The sequence below is a fragment of the Caretta caretta genome, chromosome 8 (assembly GCF_965140235.1).
Source record: "Caretta caretta isolate rCarCar2 chromosome 8, rCarCar1.hap1, whole genome shotgun sequence".
Lineage (NCBI taxonomy): Eukaryota > Metazoa > Chordata > Testudines > Cheloniidae > Caretta > Caretta caretta.
Window position 1 is genome coordinate 78,302,607 of NC_134213.1, and position 20,983 is coordinate 78,323,589.

At 40.9% G+C, this 20,983-nt stretch overlaps 1 protein-coding gene across 1 annotated transcript; it reads right to left on the bottom strand.

Annotated features, from left to right (window-relative positions):
* Positions 1-1,067: 1,067 nt before the first annotated feature.
* LMO4 (LIM domain only 4) lies at positions 1,068-20,354 on the bottom strand. The gene is made up of 5 exons (XM_048859859.2): positions 19,804-20,354; positions 17,133-17,371; positions 10,039-10,135; positions 9,536-9,691; positions 1,068-5,328 (listed from the first exon to the last, which is right to left on the bottom strand). Exons 2-5 carry the CDS (start codon positions 17,366-17,368, stop codon positions 5,320-5,322), a joined length of 498 nt encoding a protein of 165 aa, XP_048715816.1. The 5' UTR covers positions 17,369-17,371; positions 19,804-20,354; the 3' UTR covers positions 1,068-5,319.
* Positions 20,355-20,983: the final 629 nt, after the last annotated feature.

Sequence of the window (20,983 nt, forward strand, 5' to 3'; positions counted from 1 at the left end):
AGACAGACCTGCACTAGCTTGGCTCACACTAGCATGCTGAAAATAGCAGTGTGGCCATTGCAGCTCTGGCAGAGGCTCAGGGTAGAAACCAGAGCCAGGCGGGGCTTCAGAGCCCAAGCTGCCACCAGAACCTCAACAGCTGGGCTGTGATTTTTTAGGATGCTAGCTCAACCATGGGCTGGCAGCTTGCACCCTGGTGCAGTGTAGGCATACCCACAGCAGGTCAGTGGCTGTGCTGGAATAGGACGTATGTGTGCCGCATGCCAGTCTTGGACCCTGTGTCCATTAGCCCACATTCCCTCTGGTAGTTCAAAGGCACATCTGAGAACTTAGTTAATGATAAAACTAAATGTTTAAAAACTAACCTAAGATATACACATGGAAAAAAAAATTCTCCGTACTTATTACTCAGTCCAACCGATTATTTTTTAACATCTTCCAAAAAATTCACTGCTGGGCAGAGGCTAAGACCCCAGAACTGCCTTGTGGTCCATGCAGGTGGATTGCTGTGCCCACACAGAGTCATATTAGTTTCAGTGGCGGCCTGCCTGGGTGCAGTAATCTGCCCTTGTGGATCACAACATAGGATCAAAGCCTAAATTTCAGCCCCGCAAGGAACATTTTTGAGACAGCGAAAAAATGTGGCTTAGCATAAAATGGCTCTCACCTGATGCACATCGCGGTTGTGATGTCATTGCCACAAGCACAGGAACCAATGTAGTGATGGTTCTGAAATGTAATTAATAGCTATAAAGTTCATTCCTCTTTGGAGTTCTTACAAATTAAAACCTTTTTGTACCAAAAACTTTGCATCTCATTTTTAAAGGCCACCTACTAGTAGAGAGGTAGAGCCCAGCATTTAGTACCTTTGCCAATAGGTTTTGATAATCTGACTGTGTGGTTTCCTGGGAACACTACAGTTTAAGGCTAGCAAGGGAACAGAGGGGTGTGGACAAAAAAAGATGGTATCTTGGTCACTTAAATCAGCCTTGCCTGTTGTAGAAGTGTGCAAATAATGACCATTCTAAATAAATTTCTGGGTTCATTAAAACAATTTATAAACACAATTTGCATTTTGTTCTAGCCTTTTATTAGTTGCAATTATGGAGATACAGTAACCCTGTTTACACAGCTCTAACAAGTCAGGACCTCTAGTACATTATTGGCTTGACCCTCCCCCTACTTGCAGTTCATTCTCAACAGAATCAATCTGAAGTTGAAAACATTCCCTGTAGGAAATGTACACATCCTTGCTTATACAAGAACAGAACATAGTAATGCAACTTACAGTACCTAAAGTTTAAAGTTCAACTTCCAAAGATCAGCCCTGACTTGTCATTGCTCTCAGCATGTTCACAATGAGATCAGAGTGCTTCAGTGAGGACTCGGATTCTTTTAACTTGACAAGGGACATAGGTGAGCATGTTTCAGAGGAACAGCCGTGTTAGTCTGTATTCGCAAAAAGAAAAGGAGTACTTGTGGCACCTTAGAGACTAACCAATTTATTTGAGCATGAGCTTTCGTGAGCCACAGCTCACTTACTTCACTGTTATTCAGAGCTCAGACTCTACAGAGAGAAAATGAGAGCTGCTCACTGTTTAACATGCATTCAAAGCACTGCCAATCTAAAATGGCTGCTCAGTCATACTTTAATTGCAGTTTCATGGAAACAAATTGCTACTTAATTACAATAAGCTTTTCTGTGGCTTAGCTGGACTGACAAGAGACATACACCTGGAACCAAAGCAACAAGCAGTAGCACTGGCTATCTAGAACTTCCTGCTTTATAGTTTCTGGTAACGAGGTCAGTCCAAGAACACAACCACTTAGAGATAATGCCACACTAAAGCAGGTTAGTACTTAAAATTAAAGATTGTGGCTTCCACTGACTTTCTCCTTCCCCTCCCTCCAATAGAGCTGTTTGGAATAATGGCATATGGCTGTTTGCCAGACTCTGATATATAATTCTTGGGAAGGAGAGAGTAATATAATTTGAAACTAATTTTTTAAATCATAATAGCAAGGGATATGAACTCATACTATATTGGCATTTAAATACTAAAAACAAATTAAAATTCAACCTAAAATTAGTTGATGCAAATTTTATCAGTGTTAACTAATAAGGCAAACAGGAGACAAGCTCAATGTGGTTAATATTCTTAATATGTGACTTAATTTCAGAGGCTTCATTCTGGTGTGACAGCCTCATTTTATATTTCATAAGATACTACATAACCTGTTTAAATATTTAAAGATAAATCATGAAAGACTGGAAAGACTGTATCTTGTGGCAAACAGAATTTGGTTTGGAAAGGCTTAATGTCCCAGTGCCTGTTGGGATGAGTAAACCTCATAACTAGACAGCTGGATAGGTAAAAACATTAAACCCTTTTAGGGAGCAATCTTTTTACAAAATTGTTTCATTAAGAAGAGTGACAATTTATATGATTGAGACATTTATGCAATATAAACAGAACATTTTATCAGTTCGCTAGGATTTCAGATTAGTAATTTTCATTTTTTAAAACAGCATTCATCTTTGAAAGTGTGGGAGCTCTTACTAAATGACACTGTATTTGTATGGCTTTTCAGAACACCAAATAGCATATATTTCACAGAATCAGTGCAGTAAACACATGTGGTAAAAGGTGAACAAGTACATGTTTTTCCTTATAGGCCTCCTTAAGAGGGAAAAAAAAATAGCACAAGTTATTTCTCACATAAGGACAAATCTAAGTGGTTCCAGGAGCCTTCTATCCACACCTAGCATCCCCATTAAAGCCCATTTTTATTGTTTGAAATGCCTCTGGTTTCAAGAAAGTGTTTTACCTAAAGTAAGAATACTACTTAAATATGTTCCATTGTATATTCATAGCTCCATTAGTCCTCCTCCAATTTAGCACATCAAAGCAAAGGCTTCACCACTTGCATGTGGATTATGCTAACATGAGTGACATTTGTAATCTTATAGGTCTGCAACTTACGAAATGCTTTTAAAGCTTGCTATTAAATAGGTAGCTGTGCTTTACAAACCAGTCATATAATAGTTTATTTAAAGCCTTTAATGAACTTCAACCTCTACATCACTAAATGCCATACTAAGTTATTAACCATCTTCTTAGCATTTCTAGGTTATTGGACAACTAAAAAGCTGTACATGTTCAATTTAAACACTCTACCATGTGTGCTTATAATGATAGAATATAAAAGATGTCTACAGTCTCACTAATACTTGAATTCTATATTCGTATGTCTCAAAGCATCTTTGCAAAAAAATTAAAGCAGCACAATTTGCAGAACTCTACCTAAAGATTTAATGCTGGATCAAAAAAAGCTGAGAAGCATCTTAAAAATCTGTAATTATGTTTTAAAAACAAAGCCGTGAAAACTATCCATAAGAGAATTTTTAATACCACACACTTCATGCACTCACGCATTTGTTTTTTGTGCCTGACAGTATATGGTAAACCAGTCTCTCCTCCCCCAAAGAAATGTCTTATTTTTCCAAGCATTGAAGTGTTAAAAGCAGATATTTAGCAGACTTTGTATATAAAGAAGTTCCAGGAAGTAGGATGCAAAGAGAAGCTTGCTGTTGGTTGTTTAGATACACAAAAAGCTGGACTTAACCTTAAGTCTCCCATCAGCATGACCAGAAACACTTAATGTGTCATGGCTGCTCTGTAACTAGGCAAGATGAATGAATAAATACCTTTTTAAAAGCACAATTAAAAATGTGAATAGAAAATATTATATACTTCAAGCTTGTTAGCCTATGAAAAAAGTAGCGACTTTTGCTAATGTTTAACAATGTTGCAATGCAGTAGAGGCATCTCCCAGGCCTACTTAACATTGTTCCCCGGTATAAGGCATACAGCTTATGTCCATAGGTTCATAATATAATTTTTTCCCACATCTAGCAAGAGCATGGAATGTTTTTTCTGAATGCCCTATAGTTAGCCAATTAGCATTTCAAGGAAAAACTAGGTGAAATCCTACTTCTCTTTCAAACTAAAAATAAAAATAATAATAAATCATCAAGAACAGATCACATTTAAGATCACGTTAGTACCAAAAAGGCCAGGAAAGGGCATTTTCTTCCCTCAAGACCACCACTGTTCAGTGTGATTTATTCTCCTATAGCCAAGATTCAGAGGTACTACTAAACCTCCTTATAGGAATACCCAATTCAAGAATTGGGTCAGAGAACACATACCCCTTTGTTGCGAGTTTTTCCTATAACGTTTTTTATATATATGTATGTATGTGTGTTCCCTTCTGAAGGAGGACTGGATGAAGGAAGACCGTGGTTACTTTTGTACATACCAAGATTCATTGCAACATGGCTGAACTGTAAGGATAGGCTTGCTGTTATCAGAATTAATATTCTGAACAAAAAAGTTTTGGAGCATTGCTCTGCACCGCTGCCAAAAGTGACAGGATTAAGTAGTTTGACAAATGCCTTATTGGCATAAAACTAAGAAGAAAACTAGATTTAAAGTTATTTACAATTAAAGCAACTGCTACATAAAGTTTAGAATGTGGTATAACAAAGCAAAGCTTTTAAAACCCAAAGTCAATAAAGTGTTTTTGTTTTAAGTTTTTATTATTTAAATACACCGTACTAGAGCAAATGTCTCTGAAAATATCACAAATAAAAGATTTTTCTTCATTCAGCAAATTAGAAGTAGGTGAAAATTTCTACACAGTAGCTGCTATGAGCCTGCCTTTTTTTTTTTTGGCGCCATGGGAAGTAGCAACAGTAGGGGACAAAAACACTTACATGCATACATACATTGTATTTTACAGAGAGAGACAATAAAAGTGTTTGTGATATTCTATCACAAAAGCCACATCTTTCCTTTATCTCATGTTCAGTTTGATTGAAACACGTTTCCTTACAACACTTAAATATACAAAGAGCAAATAGAATGTTGTTAAGGTAAAACACTGGGTACAAACTCTGGCCAGTGCCCTGCTAATTGTTAACGAGTGTAGAACGCAGATTCAAATGCTGCTTTTAATCAGCTTCCTTAGACATTTTCCCCACCCCCGCCCCCAAAGATGTCCTCCGGTGGATCTTTTTTCATTTTCTCTACAGTCTCCCATTAGCCCAGGTTCATGGAGTCCTTAATGTTCATATTCAGTCATTTTAATACACCAATAAATGTAGGAAGGGCAATCAAGAATAAAGAAGGTGCAATGGCATGGAGCTGGCACTGATGCTAGCTACAAAGGTGACGTGTCTACTGGAGACATGGGATCCATCTGTGATGAACAAAATTTGAGATGAAGGCACGCATTCTGCATTACTCTGACCTTTTAGCAGACCTGTAAGAAATAAAAAAAATGGGCATCTTAGCTAATAAGCTAAATTTGAGATATGAAACTAACATAACTGCTTGTGTCTTCTCTTTTATTCATGAATCTCTTATCAGATCACTTTCCAACTGCGACTTGATTAAGGCTTTCTACACTAGTCATTCATGCCACTAATGTTCAAATGCTGAAGAACTAAAACAAACATTTGCTGCAGTTTTTAAACTTGAAGAGACAGTAACAATAAGTGTTCTTTCAGAAAGTTTCAGGTTGGAAATCGTACAGTGAAAAAAGGTGTTTTTCTGGGCCCCTATTGAAAGAAATGAAATGGTATGCCTGGCCTTTGAAGAAGCTAGTAATATGATCTTATAATTGGAAGAAATACCATGTGAAGAAAGTAAGAAATACAGCCAATATCCTCCCAAGGCAGCTTTGGTTAATATGCTGCATAGCACAAGAGCTAAATATAGATATTTGGGGATTTCCCCCCTCCTTTTAAAAATTCCTCATCTGCGATGTTAGTTAATGTTACATAAACATTTTAATATATGAAGTCAAACGGTCTTCCACACTGATGTGTTAATGAATTGTGATAATTAAAAGTGCCTAGCTCCAGAGAAATCTAACTTTCATAGATAAAGTACAAATGATCATCCAGAGTCTTCAAATACAATCTGTTGGCAATTACCAAAATGAAATAATATATATTAGATTTTTATGGTTTTTAAATGACATTTTGAGCTTCCCAGGAAGTTCTTTTCACCCTTTAAGTTACTAAAAGCCTGAGGTCTAGTAGTAACTGCAACCCCCCACTTTCAAGCTAATTAAAGTGGAGGAGGCTTGGAGGTTTAATTCCCGAGAGCTGAAGCTCAGTGTGAGAAAGGTAATTTGTCTGTCCAGAACAAAGATTAGAGAGCAGCCAGCAAGCATATTTAATAAATGAGCATCAAATAGCCTCTACTACGGACACAGACAACACCAATTATGTAACTACAAGGGAATCGTTGAGTGATATGTAAATGAAGATTTTCTTTTTTTAAAAAGATCTTTTCCAAGAAATAGAATAGCAAGACGTAATCTAACTCATACTTTATTTAAAAGTTTAGGAGCTGAACATAAGTGAACACGCCAAACATTGCCCATGGGTGGAAAAAACTTACACCACTTTTTGGAAAATGGAAATGCTGTAACAAACAAGAACTAGTAAAAAAAAAAAAAACACTATGACTTCCAGAAATAGTGAATTAGGTGCAGACTATGTTCTCTGCAGTGGACAGCACCCCCTCCTTTAAATAATGTGGCACCCAGGACCTTATGTCCTGGCACTCTAGGGCTTTGCATTGTGCTTGTAAACAGCACACAGTTTAAATACTTGAATTTATTTTTTCAAAATACACAGCAAATAATGAAAAGTTATAGCTAAAAGCCTTTGAACATAGCTTAAGAAGGTGAAAGGCAGGAAGAGTCAATATCATTGCACGTAATTTTTATGTAAAAAAGCAACCTTTTAAGTAGAATTGGGCTATTTAACTCAGACTTGTGCCAATCACTAGTATAAACTCTAGCTTCCATTTGGGACCTATATTGACTAAGACTGTAATAAGTTGACTCCATAGTTGTCAAATATGGCTTCATACGTGTGCAAAACAAAAATAAGTCACAGTACCAAGAACCTCATACTTGTATTAAACTGTCCTTGGCCTCTTAATAGCTAGTTAGCTATGAATAGCTGTGCTATATTCTACTTTGCTCATAATCTTTAGGGAAAGAGCAAAAAACCTGAAGATTGATTGGTCTGTAACGTTTAATACTGGGTATCGTATCTATTTCAGCTAATGCTGTCAAATTGGAAGTACGTTTTTACTCAGTAGCCCATAACATAGCTCTCTGGAAAGTACTTCTAATATGTACATTCTTATATTGTTTTATGCATTTTAAAGAAACATTACTTTTTTGGCACCTTCCTCTTTAGTTTCCAAGACTAGAAGTCAGACAGACCCCAGCTCATTTCCTCACATAGATTTCAGTTTTCGAAGTTCACATTACTCCCCAATTCCCCCTGTGAAAGTGGGTATAAAGAAATTATTCCTAAAATACACTAATTGTGAGATTTCTCTCTCCAATTTTCTCCTTAACACCTCTGTCTGCCTCATCATATACTGTAGCAATGTAGTTAATAGCCAATGATAGTGATAATGAGGCCCTGTTCTTATTAAATGCTTCCTCTGCATTTAGCTCCTAGCAGGATAGCTGCAATTTTGCAAGCTACACAAGCCAGTTTTACTTCTCTTTTCCTCACTGTGTCTACTGATATTTTTGTAACTAAATCGTTTTTGTTTTGCTAAAGCATAGCAAGACACTGATAAAACTAAGTGAATATTTAGACACCTATCTGAAGTTGCAATAAACTTTACCTCCACACAAGGCAAGTGAATAAAGCACTTATTTTCTCAGAATGGCAAACTTTTTACTACTATATATAAAGATGAATGGTTTTACCTATATTTTGAAATAGGTTCTCTGCAACTGTTCATTTAACAGATTCATTGCTAGCTAGTCTGTATTATAGATTTGTTTCATTAAAATACACAGTAGTATAGATCTATGAATCTTTAAATGCATTTGTACTTCCTTGAACAGACCTCATATTCTTCATCACTCCTAAATAGTTATGCAGAACAAGTAATTAAGACTCAGTATTCAATCCAGTTACTCTGATAGACAAATTAAGTAAATAAGTGTTCATATTTTGATGTAATTACAGTTCACTTTCTAAGAGACTGGAAATATACTTAAAATTATTCAGTTACATTTGTGCAGAGTAAAAGACAAACAAGTCTATAGTAATGTAGCGATGCAACACAAAACTGGTCAAAATTAGAAACCAGTTCATGTTTTCCTGTACAAATTTACCCACTAAAGAAATAAGTAATTTAAAATTCTTTTGTATGTTACAGAATACATAAAAAGCCTAGCATTTTCCCCAGCTATTTTTTAATCTTCTGAATTCCTGTTTGCAGATAAATGTTATTTTTTGTGATCCTTACAGACATTAATGAAGTTCCTATTGTAAATCTATAAAGAATTACCAACTGAAGTGTGCACTTTTTGTTTCAGTGCAATAACTCAGTGCTGTGTGATTGCCTGGGTTAATGATGAAAAAGTCAAATATACTATCAGAGCTGATGGAAAAATCTATCACCAATCTGAAATTAAAATTCATCTGTGGTCAATAAGATTTAATATCCATGCAAGTGGCGCTGTAAAGAGTAAATGAATCAATGTCATCAATACATAATCAGTATGAAATATGAGGTGAATAAAATTATGTGCAAGAGTCATACATTCACTCTTTTCTGGACCAGTGTGGAATGAACAGTCTCTTAACTGAAGGTTGACAGTAATTGTTACAAATTAGGCACAGCAGTATCAAAATGCACTCACTTGCATAGCCATAGGACTTATTAAGGAGATGAAAATAGATCTAAAACTATCCAGTTCTAGAACTACAGGACAACTGTTGATACAAATTTTTCCCTCTGCTACTACATGTGTATACTCAATTTACTTGCAACTATGGACCAAGAGCTGTCACGCACAGGGATACACAATCTCTACTGGAGATGTTAGTGTTATGGAGTGATGAGAGAATAAAACTTTGATTTTATGACATGTAAAACATTCAGACTACTTTTCTAAGGATACCACAGTTTTTGAATATTAGTTTAGGAAACATACTAAGTGTAATATGTTAGTCTGAAATGGTATGTGCCCTAGTTTCTACTAATTCAGGAACCTTTTCTTCATAAGACATTTGTTACCATAATTAAAGGATCTAATTTTCCTCCCACTGTAACCTGCTCCCTTGCAATCCTTAATCTCAACATTTTAAAAGGAAATGCTTCTCTTCAAGAGAGTTTATATTAGGGTTTGCTCCCCATAGCCCATTATACGTTACTAGCTCAATAGCTATACAGCTAGAAATACCCAAATCTGAATAAACTGAACTCAATTAATACAACTTTCATATTTAAGGGTTTATATTTCTCCAAAAAGTCTTATAACTAAATTCAGTTATTCAAAGGCCCCTTTGTGTGTGTGGTTTGGGGGGGGGGGGGGGGAGAGAAGAAGAGGGAGAACAGTGTCCACTATTAGGTTGAAAAGAAATTGATCTTAATTTAACTCTAATAAAGCTTATTAGTAATTGCTGAGTATTCACCTTCTGGTCTGGCAGTAGTGGATTGCTCTGAAGTGAATTCAAATGGCCATTGATGAGAGCTGTAGGTCTATCATGTTCACAAAATAAACTGCCATTGATGTAGTGAAACCGGTCTCCTGGGACCAGGCGATTCCGGCAGGTAGAGCATGTAAAACACTGAAAAGGAAAGACACAGCAAATGAAACTGGCACCAATTAAAAATGCTGCAGGTTTAAGTGTTATTCTTGAGAGATTTATCAGTAAAGCATGAGGTCTGAAGCTGCTTAGTTTCTAGTATCACCAAATATGGTGTTGGTCTTACCTGCTGTTACTCAAGTGTAGTTTTACTGATTATTAGAGGACAACGCTATGCACTATGGGAAGTTTTAGAACACACACTCTTATTAGTAATTATTGCCCTGCACTTTTAGGAATATATGAGGGATGCAGAAGTTATACCATGTAAGAAGCACACAGTGAAGCAGTACTATTAACAAAGTCAACAGACAGGAGAAGAGACCTACCTTAAGATGATAGACGTTGCCTTGTGCCCTCATGACCAGCTCACTAGCAGGAATTGACTGTCCACAAGCACTGCAAGCACCACTATTTCCAAATAACCTGAAATAAGGGTGACGATCATGAATGATTTAATACACAAGAGGCTCTGAATATTGGTTTTGTGCATCAACATGACAAGATATTATATAACTATTTTAGACTTCTGCCCCCGTATTTCAACTTGTTTACATACTGTAATGTGCAAGATACATTTCTGTATAACCGGAAGCTTCACCCTACCTCAGAGACAGGGATGCACAGAATTTAATCAAAAATATTGACTTGCACCTCAAGCAAATACAAAACAATTCTGTACTACACACATTTTATCAGATTACTGGGTTCATCAGAAGAAAAAAAAAAGATACAATTCATGACTGGAGTTTAAATGCATTGTGTCCTTGAAATTATATGAAGAACTCTTTTGTACTTTAATCATATCTTGAGATATGAGTCATCAAAAGGGTTAAGAGGATTTGATTGTATATCTAAGAAGACATCATGCTCAGTGTATTGAAACTCCAGTAAACCTCCATCAGTGCAGAGTTTCCATTAGAAACTCTCTGCTATCCAGGTTGATATATAATGTGTATGGGTTAACCTTTTCAATCATGGTGTCAACACTTTAGATTTGCCTCTGCTCATCTCTTTCATCCTAACCTTCTCTCTCTCTCTCGATAATGAAATGCTTGCTCCAACTTCCCTCTATCTGCTCCTGAGTCCACAATTTAGATTACTTCATCTCTGCTAGCAACAAACTGAATGAAATTTCGATTTGAGCAGAAAGTAATTTACCGGGATCTGGACCCATTTGTCATCATATCTCTCTGGGTGTTTGCTGTATCACTGCAGTTTTCCTATGCAATCAAATGAGACCACAACATCTGCCATGGGGTTGGGGGGGAAGGGAGGGGGAAGTGTGTGTGTGTTAGGCAGAAGAGTAGTGAAGAAAAAAATATATACATAATTCTTCAAATCCATTTAAAGGCACAACACACTGAGTCAAGATATAATACATAAATGAATATTGAACTTCCACTTTCACAGGACAGGTTAGCAAGAATTAGAAAAGCTTTATTTGTTTTTGGCATTCTCCTTTTAATATCCACAAATATTTATAAAAAAGAAGACTACCAAAATCATTTCATAGTGAAAAGGGAACCTGAACTAGTTGGCAGGGTCACAGACCCACTTTCCTACATGATGTAAAAACAGAGTAATAGGATTTACAAATTAATGTATTGGTGTCATAATAAATATTAATATTTGCATTTCGTTCCTATCCAAATAAAGTCATAAAATTCTGTTTGTGTCAACCAAGGAGACGTGTTACTACAGAATACCCATAATCTGAATGATTGCAGCATGCCTCTGTATAAAAATAATTGCTTTGAATTTTCAGAATCTGAGGTTGCAGAGGAGGCTTGTCATGTTCAAACTACTAATTTGCTGTCGCCACTTTATTGAAAATAGCCTGTAAGTTGTTATTAAATGTATCGACTGAACGACAGGGAGAGTAGTAAAACTGCCCCTTAAGATGGCTTTTAATAGGAAGCCCGAGAAACAAATTTTGCAGCAGCATCGATTTGAAGAGTTCAATCAAAACTCCATTTCAAAACTAATTAGTCTGAGATCCACGACACATTGACACGTTCTTGCAGAATCAGAATGGTTACAAAGGGAAAGCTGAACTAATACACTGTCAGGACCTCCTGCCAAAGGACTGCACTGCCTCGAACCTATGGGGCCTTTATTATGGTATCATCTAAACCAGAACCACTTCACAGCATTTACAAAAACTACTGAGATTGCTCCCAGAGCTTTCCATCTTTTATTGTTACTATCAATGAAATTAGGAAGAAGAAAAGGGGTATGGGAAGTAGCTTAAAAGCAGAAATGGGACTGTTATCACATTACTAAAATAAAACCCTAATTTGTATTTTTGGGTCCAAATTTGACAAAGGTATTATGGAAAAAAAATGAAAAACAGGAACTTACAGCTGAATGGAGAAATGACATTTCTCCTGGGGAGTGTGTGTGTGTGTATATATATATATATATATATGCGCATAAGCATAATGTCTTTCATAACCCTATACAATTGCACCATACCATTAAAAATACAGCTTTTAAAATACTGATCTCTGTGTGCCACTTTTCTTCATTAAGTACTCATTTATTATACAATTCCCCCTGAATAAAATCAGTTGTACATCTTGACTGTCAGTCAAAGTAAATTTTAATAATCAATGTAGTCAAACTGTAATCCAGCAGCTTTTCACACATCTCTTTCCCAACCATATTTCTAGAACAATTCAACATTTCAAAGAATCACAGCTGAAATCATAAGATTTATAGAGATTCATAAAAATTACTTGCAAAGTTAGAACATTATTACTAAATCTATTCAGTGCTTGGTCTATTATTTAACAAGAGAATGTAGCTTATGTTGTCTTTGCCGTTGATATGAATTCTCTTATTTTGTAGCAGCTTTAACAGAAAAGAGGTTTATATCTTTAGAGAAGTTTTATTCCTTTTTACCAAGAACCAAGTCCACTATTGTAACTGTCCTTTTATTGAAAAGTTTTTACACTGTTTCTGCAAGGCTGGAAAGCTAATTATCTAACCAGGGGGACCATCCAGGACAGCATTTGATTTAAAAGGCTTGAGGCTTTAGGTACTCAATTAAGTAGCTATCGGTCTCAGACCAGACTTTAATGGGCTCTTTTCTCTTTAACTCCAGCAATGGGGAGAGATACCCCAGGTCAAGCTAATTAAAGCCAGGGGACTCTTTAATTGCGATGACAGAATTGGTTTCAGTTTTCTCTTTGGGTCCTCAGTCCTAGAAGGTCGTTAAATATTTCAACATTTGGGCAAGGCAATCAATCACAAACATCAAGAGGTTCCTTATATGTAGAAGAACCTTCCTTTTCCACTTACAACATTCTACCATCCTACCTTAAATTAACTACCATGTAGTTCCTACATAGTGCTATCAGAACTTTGACAAGAGTGGGTTAGGGGGCAGCAGGAAGCCTGTTCAGTCCAGTTCTACATCTTACTACCCAAAATCCAGTGTTATCAATAGAAGTGCTACTCAAGTATACCTAAAAACAAAGTTAATAGGTTTCAGGAGTTCTTTCCAAAACTGTAGAGACAGGCACATTGAGTGCCGTCATTCCTTTTTCCTACACAGTAAGGCACACATTAGAACCCACAAATATCCACGCCTTATCTGACAGAGAAAGGCACCTCCAAAACTACTGATCCATAAGCAACTGGTTTTCCAGCAGATTCCCTATATTCTGCAACAGCTATGTTAAATGTAACAAAGAAAGGCAACACAGAAATTGTGCCTAGAGCCAAGTCCATTAAAGGTACTTCAGAATAACCGGAGGCTGAGCACCTTAAAAGCACAAGAAGCTATTGATACTTAAAGGGGGGCTGTGCATAATGGCAAGTGCTGCATTAGAGAAGGGGGGAGGGAGAGGAGAGAAGAAATCAGCCAAATTACGCTTGGTTAATTCAGAGTAACAGATCTGCCCCCAAGTGAATTGGAGGCCTTGAATTAATTCTGTTATGACAAATCAAGATAAACGTTCCCCCTAAATTGCATGCGATTTAATTAATTTTTGAGATCCTGGGTTTTTTTTCCTCCTAGCTAATAGTTCACATGCTCCTGTGCTGTCATTGTGCTTGAGTGGGCAGACTTCAAAGTGATATTAAATAACCAACTATTAGATTTACCTAGCACGTCCTATTGGAAAAGTGCCATTTAATTACCTAGCCTGTTCAATTAAAGGGACAGCATTCCCTGAATATAGCAGCTTGCTGTTGATTACCAGGGAAATGAACTCGTTGCCTGGCGGCTCCCTCCCCTCCCCTCCCCTCCCCTCCATAACCCGCACGGCAGACTGCGGCTGCGGCCAGCCACGTGAATGGCAATGAGGCGCGCGCTCTCCTCCCCCTCCCCTGGAACTGGGATCCCGCGCCTGCCCCGGCATGTCAGCGCGCAGCTCCACACTGAAGGGGGTGGCCCCGTGGCGGCCGGGCAGGTTTCCTTCAACTCTTCTTTCAAGCCCGGCCCGGCTGACTTGTCTGAACTGATGAGCTGCGGGGATTCACGCAGCCCGGGAAAGGCGGGGGCGGGGGGTGGCAGCACGTTGTAAGAGTCCTCGCGCAGCGTTCCCCTGTCTCTGCTTTGATCCTTGCGTCCCTCCCTCGCCTACCTGGGAGGGAGACAAGTCACCCATTCCCTACAGCCCTCGAGTGAGGGCGAAAGGAGGGGGCACTGCACGCGACATTTGGGCAGGGGAGGATTTGCAGGCGCTGCCCCTTTAAGAAGAGCCTGGTTAATCTCTCCCCCCCCCCCCACCCCGTTAGAGGCCAATTTTGTTAATTAAATGTTTTGTTTGCGACGCGGCTCTCATTCATTTCGGACACGTCATTCCGAGGAGATCTAAGCCAGGGACCAGATCTCATTAGATAAAACCTATCAGAACGAAGAGAAAATGGAGGAGACACTAATTAAAGCTTTTAATTGTGCGGATTCACTGCCACGCTGCTGCTTTATCTGGAATCTTAAGGTGGGGAGGGCTGCGCACTCTCCTCCCTGCACACGCGTCTCCGGGGGGGCTGCATTCCCATCTCCCCAGCCCCTTCCCAGGCAGGCAGGCCGGCCTTCAGCGGCAGCGGCTCTGTAGAGGGCTGTTTTCGAAAACCACAGCCCCTCACGTCAGACGGTTTAAAAGCCCCTTAATAAATCGTTCTGTGGTCCCTGCCCCGGGTTGGGAGCAGCCAGCCCCTTTCACGTGGCGGCTGTTGGGCTGATCCATCCTCTTTTCATTGTGATTCACGTCTAATTTTCCCCTGTGGCTCCAATTAAGAGTTGCGCCTATGGATTTGGCCTCAGATAAGGGAGTGGTTGCAAGCTCCCTCCACAGCAATCGGAGAGAGGGCCCCCACAGAAACAGACACTTGCAGAACGCTGCCAATCTAGCGGCATCGATTCAACACTGAAACGTAGGGAGAGGAAAGAGAGTCAGTTACACCAGCACATCGTTGCGGTCCCACGTGGAAGACGGCTGTGAAGCCCAGGTAAATAAGGATCATGATTTTCAACAACAAAGTCCTCTATCCTAATGCAAGACTTTATGAACCGTCCTTGCATATACTATCCAGTTCAAGTTTCAGAGAGCTCCTTTAAAATCAGAGGTGTGTGTTTGGTAAGTCAAATTACACAGATCCAGAGAGGAACCAGGCAATGGAACAAGGAGATCAATTCAAAATCCTCACCTGATAAAAATATTTCATTCATAATTGCCTACATTAAAATAGTGGGTATTAAATTATGGCCACACAACTGGAGGAGATTCCAGTAAGCATGCCTGAACTTGCCTTGGGGATACAGGGGATGGATCTTCTCTTTTTAATTAGTAGTAATCAGAAGTGAAGGTTTGTTTGATGGCCTTGGTTGAGAGATGAATCTGTACCATTCAGTGCATCTGAATGGTAGTGTCAATTTTTCCACTTCAAACAAACCTCTTTTCTTAACACCGTTCTGCTCTATTTAATTAGAATTCTGCCAGGCTTATGCTGTTGCTTCGCAAGAGGACCAGAAAGCACCATTATAAACCTGCATGTGCTGATTTCCTAACATTTACTTACAAAAAAAGTGAAATTAATCCCCCAAAACATCTATTTCTATTTAGCAGAATGAGGATGCAGGCCTCTAATAGAACAGAGGTTTCATCATCAGAATAAATAAGCATCCTTTTACTCCATTATTTTAACTTAAGGAGGTCTCCAAGAAAAGTATTCCCACAAATTCAGCCCAGTGCTGCATCCAGATCTCTCACAATTTGGAGTACAAGGTAAGTGTTTAATTAGAAACAAACTTGGAATATTTATAGCAAAATGATTTACACATGGGGGAGGAAAATTTTTCAACCTTTACTGAAAGATAAACCTGGAGTAACTCTTGACATTTACAGTAAATGAAAAGTCAAAAGCATTTAAACAAACCAACTGTCTTAACTAGGAATTTATCTTATGCCAGAATGTAGGGGCTTGGCTTTTTGTATTTTAATTACTGGATATTGAAATAGAACCTCTCCTTAAAGCATTCATGTGCATCAGTCTATCAAAGCATTTACTCAAATTAAATGTGTAATCCTTCAAAATGCCTCCTTTTAAATTAATGAGTTTAAGGAGCTTGAGTTCACCTGAAAACATCCTATAGGCACCTGACCTCCTGAATTCTTTCCATTCATGGCATTGAAACTTGTTGGAAGGGATACTGTACTGTACTTCAACTGATATAAAATTAATGGGGTTTAGTTCCCCAGCCATCCCCCAAATCTGAGGCATGTGAACTATTTAAAATTTAAGGAAATCAGTTCCCCTAGATTCTCCCAGCTTTTTCTATATTGAAAGTTAGAGAAATGTGGGTCCAAAGCCTCTCTATAACAATGTGAAGACAAACATTGCCACTGTTTTTTTTGGCTAGAAGTAGAATCTCTGGCCCTCCAACTGACGGTTAATCAGCTCTTTTACAAAGAACAGAGAATGAGTCATTCTGTTTCCACTCAAAGGAGTTTAAAGGTGCTTATGTAAATATCATAATTAATCAGATACTAAAAGGCAGGCATTTCATTATTTAGCACCTCTACCACAACCTTATTCAAGCCCTAGATTTTAACATTTACCGTTTAGAGATTCACACTTCACCACTAGGACAAAGCAGATTAATTTAGCCTTTCTGATTGCTGTTTATTTTTAGTTAGAACTTGTTTTGTGCTGACAAGCACTTTCAAGTTACAGGGCCTCCAATCTCTTCTCTTTGCTGGGCAGCCCAAACTGTGGCTGGAGAAAGAGCCACAATTATTCTCTTCGGTCTTAAGGGAAATCTTACCCTCCTTCCCCCGAAGTCAAGGACTGACCAATCTGCGTCTCTGATTGCAGTGGAGTAGGAACTGGCCTGACCTCTCCTCTGCTATCCTGCGAGCAGGTACAGAGTTGCTCCCCGCCCCTTGCTGTGCAGCCTCCTCTCTCTCACCTGATGTAGTCGTTTCTGCACAGGATCATACCGCTCTTGGTGTAACAGGAGGTGCCGATGTCCCCCAGCTGAGCCTGGCAGCAGGAGCACTTCAGGCATCGGCTGTGCCAGTAGCTATCCATGGCGTAGAGCAAGAAGCGATCCGCGATCTTCCCCCCGCAGCCTGCGCATCTTTTCCACGAGAGGGAGCCAGCGGTGACCGGGGGAGGTTGCGAGCTGCTGCCCGGGTTCACCATGGTCTGTGTAACAAGAAGAGAAGAGGGGGGAGGGAGAGGTGGTTAACTCCAGGCCATGAATCCTGTCCATGCCCTTCCTGGTGCGGTCGGGGGAAGGGGGGGGGGCGGCAACAGAGAGGGGACAGTGCAAAAGGACACTGTTACTTGTCTCGGGCTTTGTTCTGGCCCCACGAGCCTGCTTCCCTCCCAACTTGTCACCGGTGGCCTCACTTTTATTGTTGTCGCCCTCTTATAGTGAGGTTCTGGTACACCCCAAATGCACGTGCACACTGGGCAACATGTACCGAACTTCGTACCCCACCTGGAGTCCCAGGGGTCCGGCGCGACTGACATGAAAACGGGAGAGTGGAAGAGAACAGCAAATTGGCCCGCAGCCCTGCTGAAGCCATGTTCCCTGCGCAGGCAGAGCTCTGGGAAATGTAGCTGCAGTTCACAAGTTAGGAACAGTTCAGAGTTTTGTGCTAAAAGGAGAGATATGGGCAGCGTGAAAAGTTGTGAAACTGGTTTTTCAAATCTTCAAGAGCGGCTTTGCAAGCCATTGTAAGGCCGGCTCCATGATCGTCCCAGATCTCGTTTTTATTTAGAAAATCAGTGGAGTGTTTTCTCGGGGGTTTTTAGGACACTGGACTGAATAAAGGATAATTGAACTTTAGAACTCCTATACAAACACTCTCCACTTTTGTCTCGCTAATCTGCCCTTGATCAGCAATTTAAATGCTAAACCTTTGTTACGCCAAAGGGGAAAAAAAAGTTTACTGATAATACAATAGACCAGAACATTCAAGTGCACCACACTCAGGCTGGAGCATGGCTGCCTCCAAAACTGCTGAAGTGCTTCCTCCCCACCACTTTCTAATAAATGCTTTTTACAAGCGGGACAACTGGGAGATAATATAGGAATCAATTCATAAAGCTTATTCTAAAGCGATTAATTTGTTGCCTCCAATCCAGAGTCCAATAAGCTCCTAGTGTTCCACTAGTCATTTATAGTATAAACAGATCAAGTTATTTACTGCCAATTAAGCAGCATGTTTTGTCTTTGTCCTTTGTAAACCGTATGTGCTCATAGCGAGGCATCTGGCTATCTGTTAAAGCCATTCAGACTGATACCTCCAAAGGAGGGAGGGCGAACTTTTCCTGCCCACTGGCCCAGCTTGGCTACAGGGGAGCCAGAATTTACATTCCTTAAATAGGCCGATTTTAAGCACACATTTCCCCAGAAAGAGTTCCTGAACTTCTGTCCAGTGACCGCACAATAAACCAGAAGAACTGCACCAATTAAGCTGTAACAAAAACCCTGAGACTTTGAAAAGAGAACCACTCTAAAAGCCATTAGCATTGCATTTATCTGAATGCATCATATACCTTTATGTAAATTGATTTCTGATGCATTTGCTCAAGGAATTGCCTTTTGTTAAGTTTCTATCCATAACCTAAGCGAAGCTGCATTTCCTGCTTTGAGACTTTAAAATGTTTAAAAAAGGTTTAAATAACTTCAGATCTCTTTAAAAACCCAAGACTCCAAGCTGCCGTTCCCAGTCTTGCTGAACGGTAAACATATACTATATTTTAAAAAAGGAAACGTTACACTGAGAAAGGCATCCAGTAACCCCATTAAGCTAAAGCTCTTAAGAACAAGCAATACCTTAATGCTGATTAAATCTAAAAGAGATGAATCAAGAGGACTGAGCAGAAAGTGACTCCCCTGATAACTAAGGACGGGCCCTCATCAAGTTTCATGGCGGGGTGGGGGGAAGAGAGAAGCTTTTAACTTAAATAGGCTTACTCTAGTAATTACATAGCCAAGCAATTTAGGTCCTGGGATAGAGTCAGTGAAATAGAAAGCAGAGCTGGCTGCTAGAGGCAAAATAAGCCCCCTTTTAACAATGTCTCTGGTGTTTTTTAATGGAGACCAAGGGAGGGACAAGCGCAGAGCTGGCAATTTGTAGTTTAAAAAAAATGGATGCTTAATTCATGTCTTGGTTTTAATTAGGTGATTCACCGGATTTCTCCTAGATTGAAACAAAAGACTGGGGGGGGGGGGCGGAGAAAGGGCAGGCAGGGAATTGGAAAGGAAAGAATTAGGGAGCTCACTTTGATCTTTCCTGCCACTGTTTCAAAATACTGTTTACTACAAAGAGAGCGGGTGGCGGGTCCTCACACCCTCCTCTTCCCCTCAGTTCACCATTGAGCCAGGCAAAGCCCTTTTCCTTTAACAGCAGGGAAAAGCAGCCCAGAGCAGCAGCAAAGGAGCCTTTTGTAAGCAGGGACAGCTACAGTGCGTCCGGCCCCGCTGCTGCTCGGCTCCCCCAGAGTTTACAGGCACCCTCCTTCAGGCGACCGATTGAGTTTACCCGAAATCCGAGACGATTCGGGGGGGGGGGGGGGACGACCGCAAAGAAGACAGAGCGCATGCAAAAAAAGAACCCCCTTACCTGTTTCCCCTCTATATTGCAAGAGGTCGGGGAGCAGCGCCGCTCTGGTTTACAGGGTGGTGTGTCAGGGAGAGGTTTTCTTGCAAAGAACCAAACACAATGCTCGCGTCCGCCGGCAGAGCTCCCCACCCCCGTCAGCGGCAGCCCGGCTGGCAAAATACAGACGAGAGACGTGCGGCAGAGCCCTTCCTCCAGCCCCCGCTTCCCTGGAAGGGAGCCGCGGCGCTCAGTCCCGGCCGCTGGGCTGTCGGCACAGGGCGCCGCCGCCGCAATCGCTGGGTAAGTTTGGCAATGTGGCTTCACTTTGTATCGCTCCCCCCGCCCTCAACCTCCACCCTCCTCGGCCGGGTCCGGAGCCTCCTGCAGCAGAGAGCCGACCAACCGCCCGCCGCGCGGCAAAACGCCTCGGAGCCCCGGGCGCGGGCAGCAGGAGAGCGGCCGGGGCGAGGAGCCGCTGGTGCTGCTACCGCTGGGGTTCCGCGGCGGCGGCGCTGGCAGGACTCGCAGGGAGGCCCCCTCTCCGTGCGCGTCTCTTTCCGCCGCCCATCCACGTGTGTTACTGACAGAGCAAAATCCCAACTACATCCCGGCTCTGCTCCCACCGTCAGCCGCGCGCAGCCAATCCGCCCCCCGCTTGTTCAGGCGGAATAATAAAACCTGCCAATCCCCGCCGAGACAAAGGAATGGGCGAAGGCGACGGGGGGGAGGGAGAGGCGGGGAGGAAGGAGGGAGTCAGGTGGGAAGCAGCAGCCTGGCTAGGGAGCGAGGAGAGGCTGTGCTTGGTGCTGCTGATCAGCGTCACTGGGGGGGGGGGGGATTGAGCGTCCCCTACCCTCACTGACTGTGCTGCCGGCTCTGGGGGAGGCTCATAATATTACTGCCCCTTCCTCCCCCCCAGCGGCCCTTCAGGAACTTATTTGAGAGAATCATTTTTGATCGCATAGAGACCCCCCCCGGGAACAGGTTGTAGTGGGTCCTCTTTAAGTGTCTCCTACCTGCCCTTTCTCAGCCCTTTGATCGTCTGTACAACAAATGCACACACGCCAACTGCTGGGCTTTCCTCTTGCAGGGGGTTATATATAGAGCTCTTCTGCCTAAGCACTCTACATGGGTACGTAATATTACTCTTCGCGTTTAAGCGAAGCGGAGGGGGCGAGGGTCCACATAATCACTAAAGAGA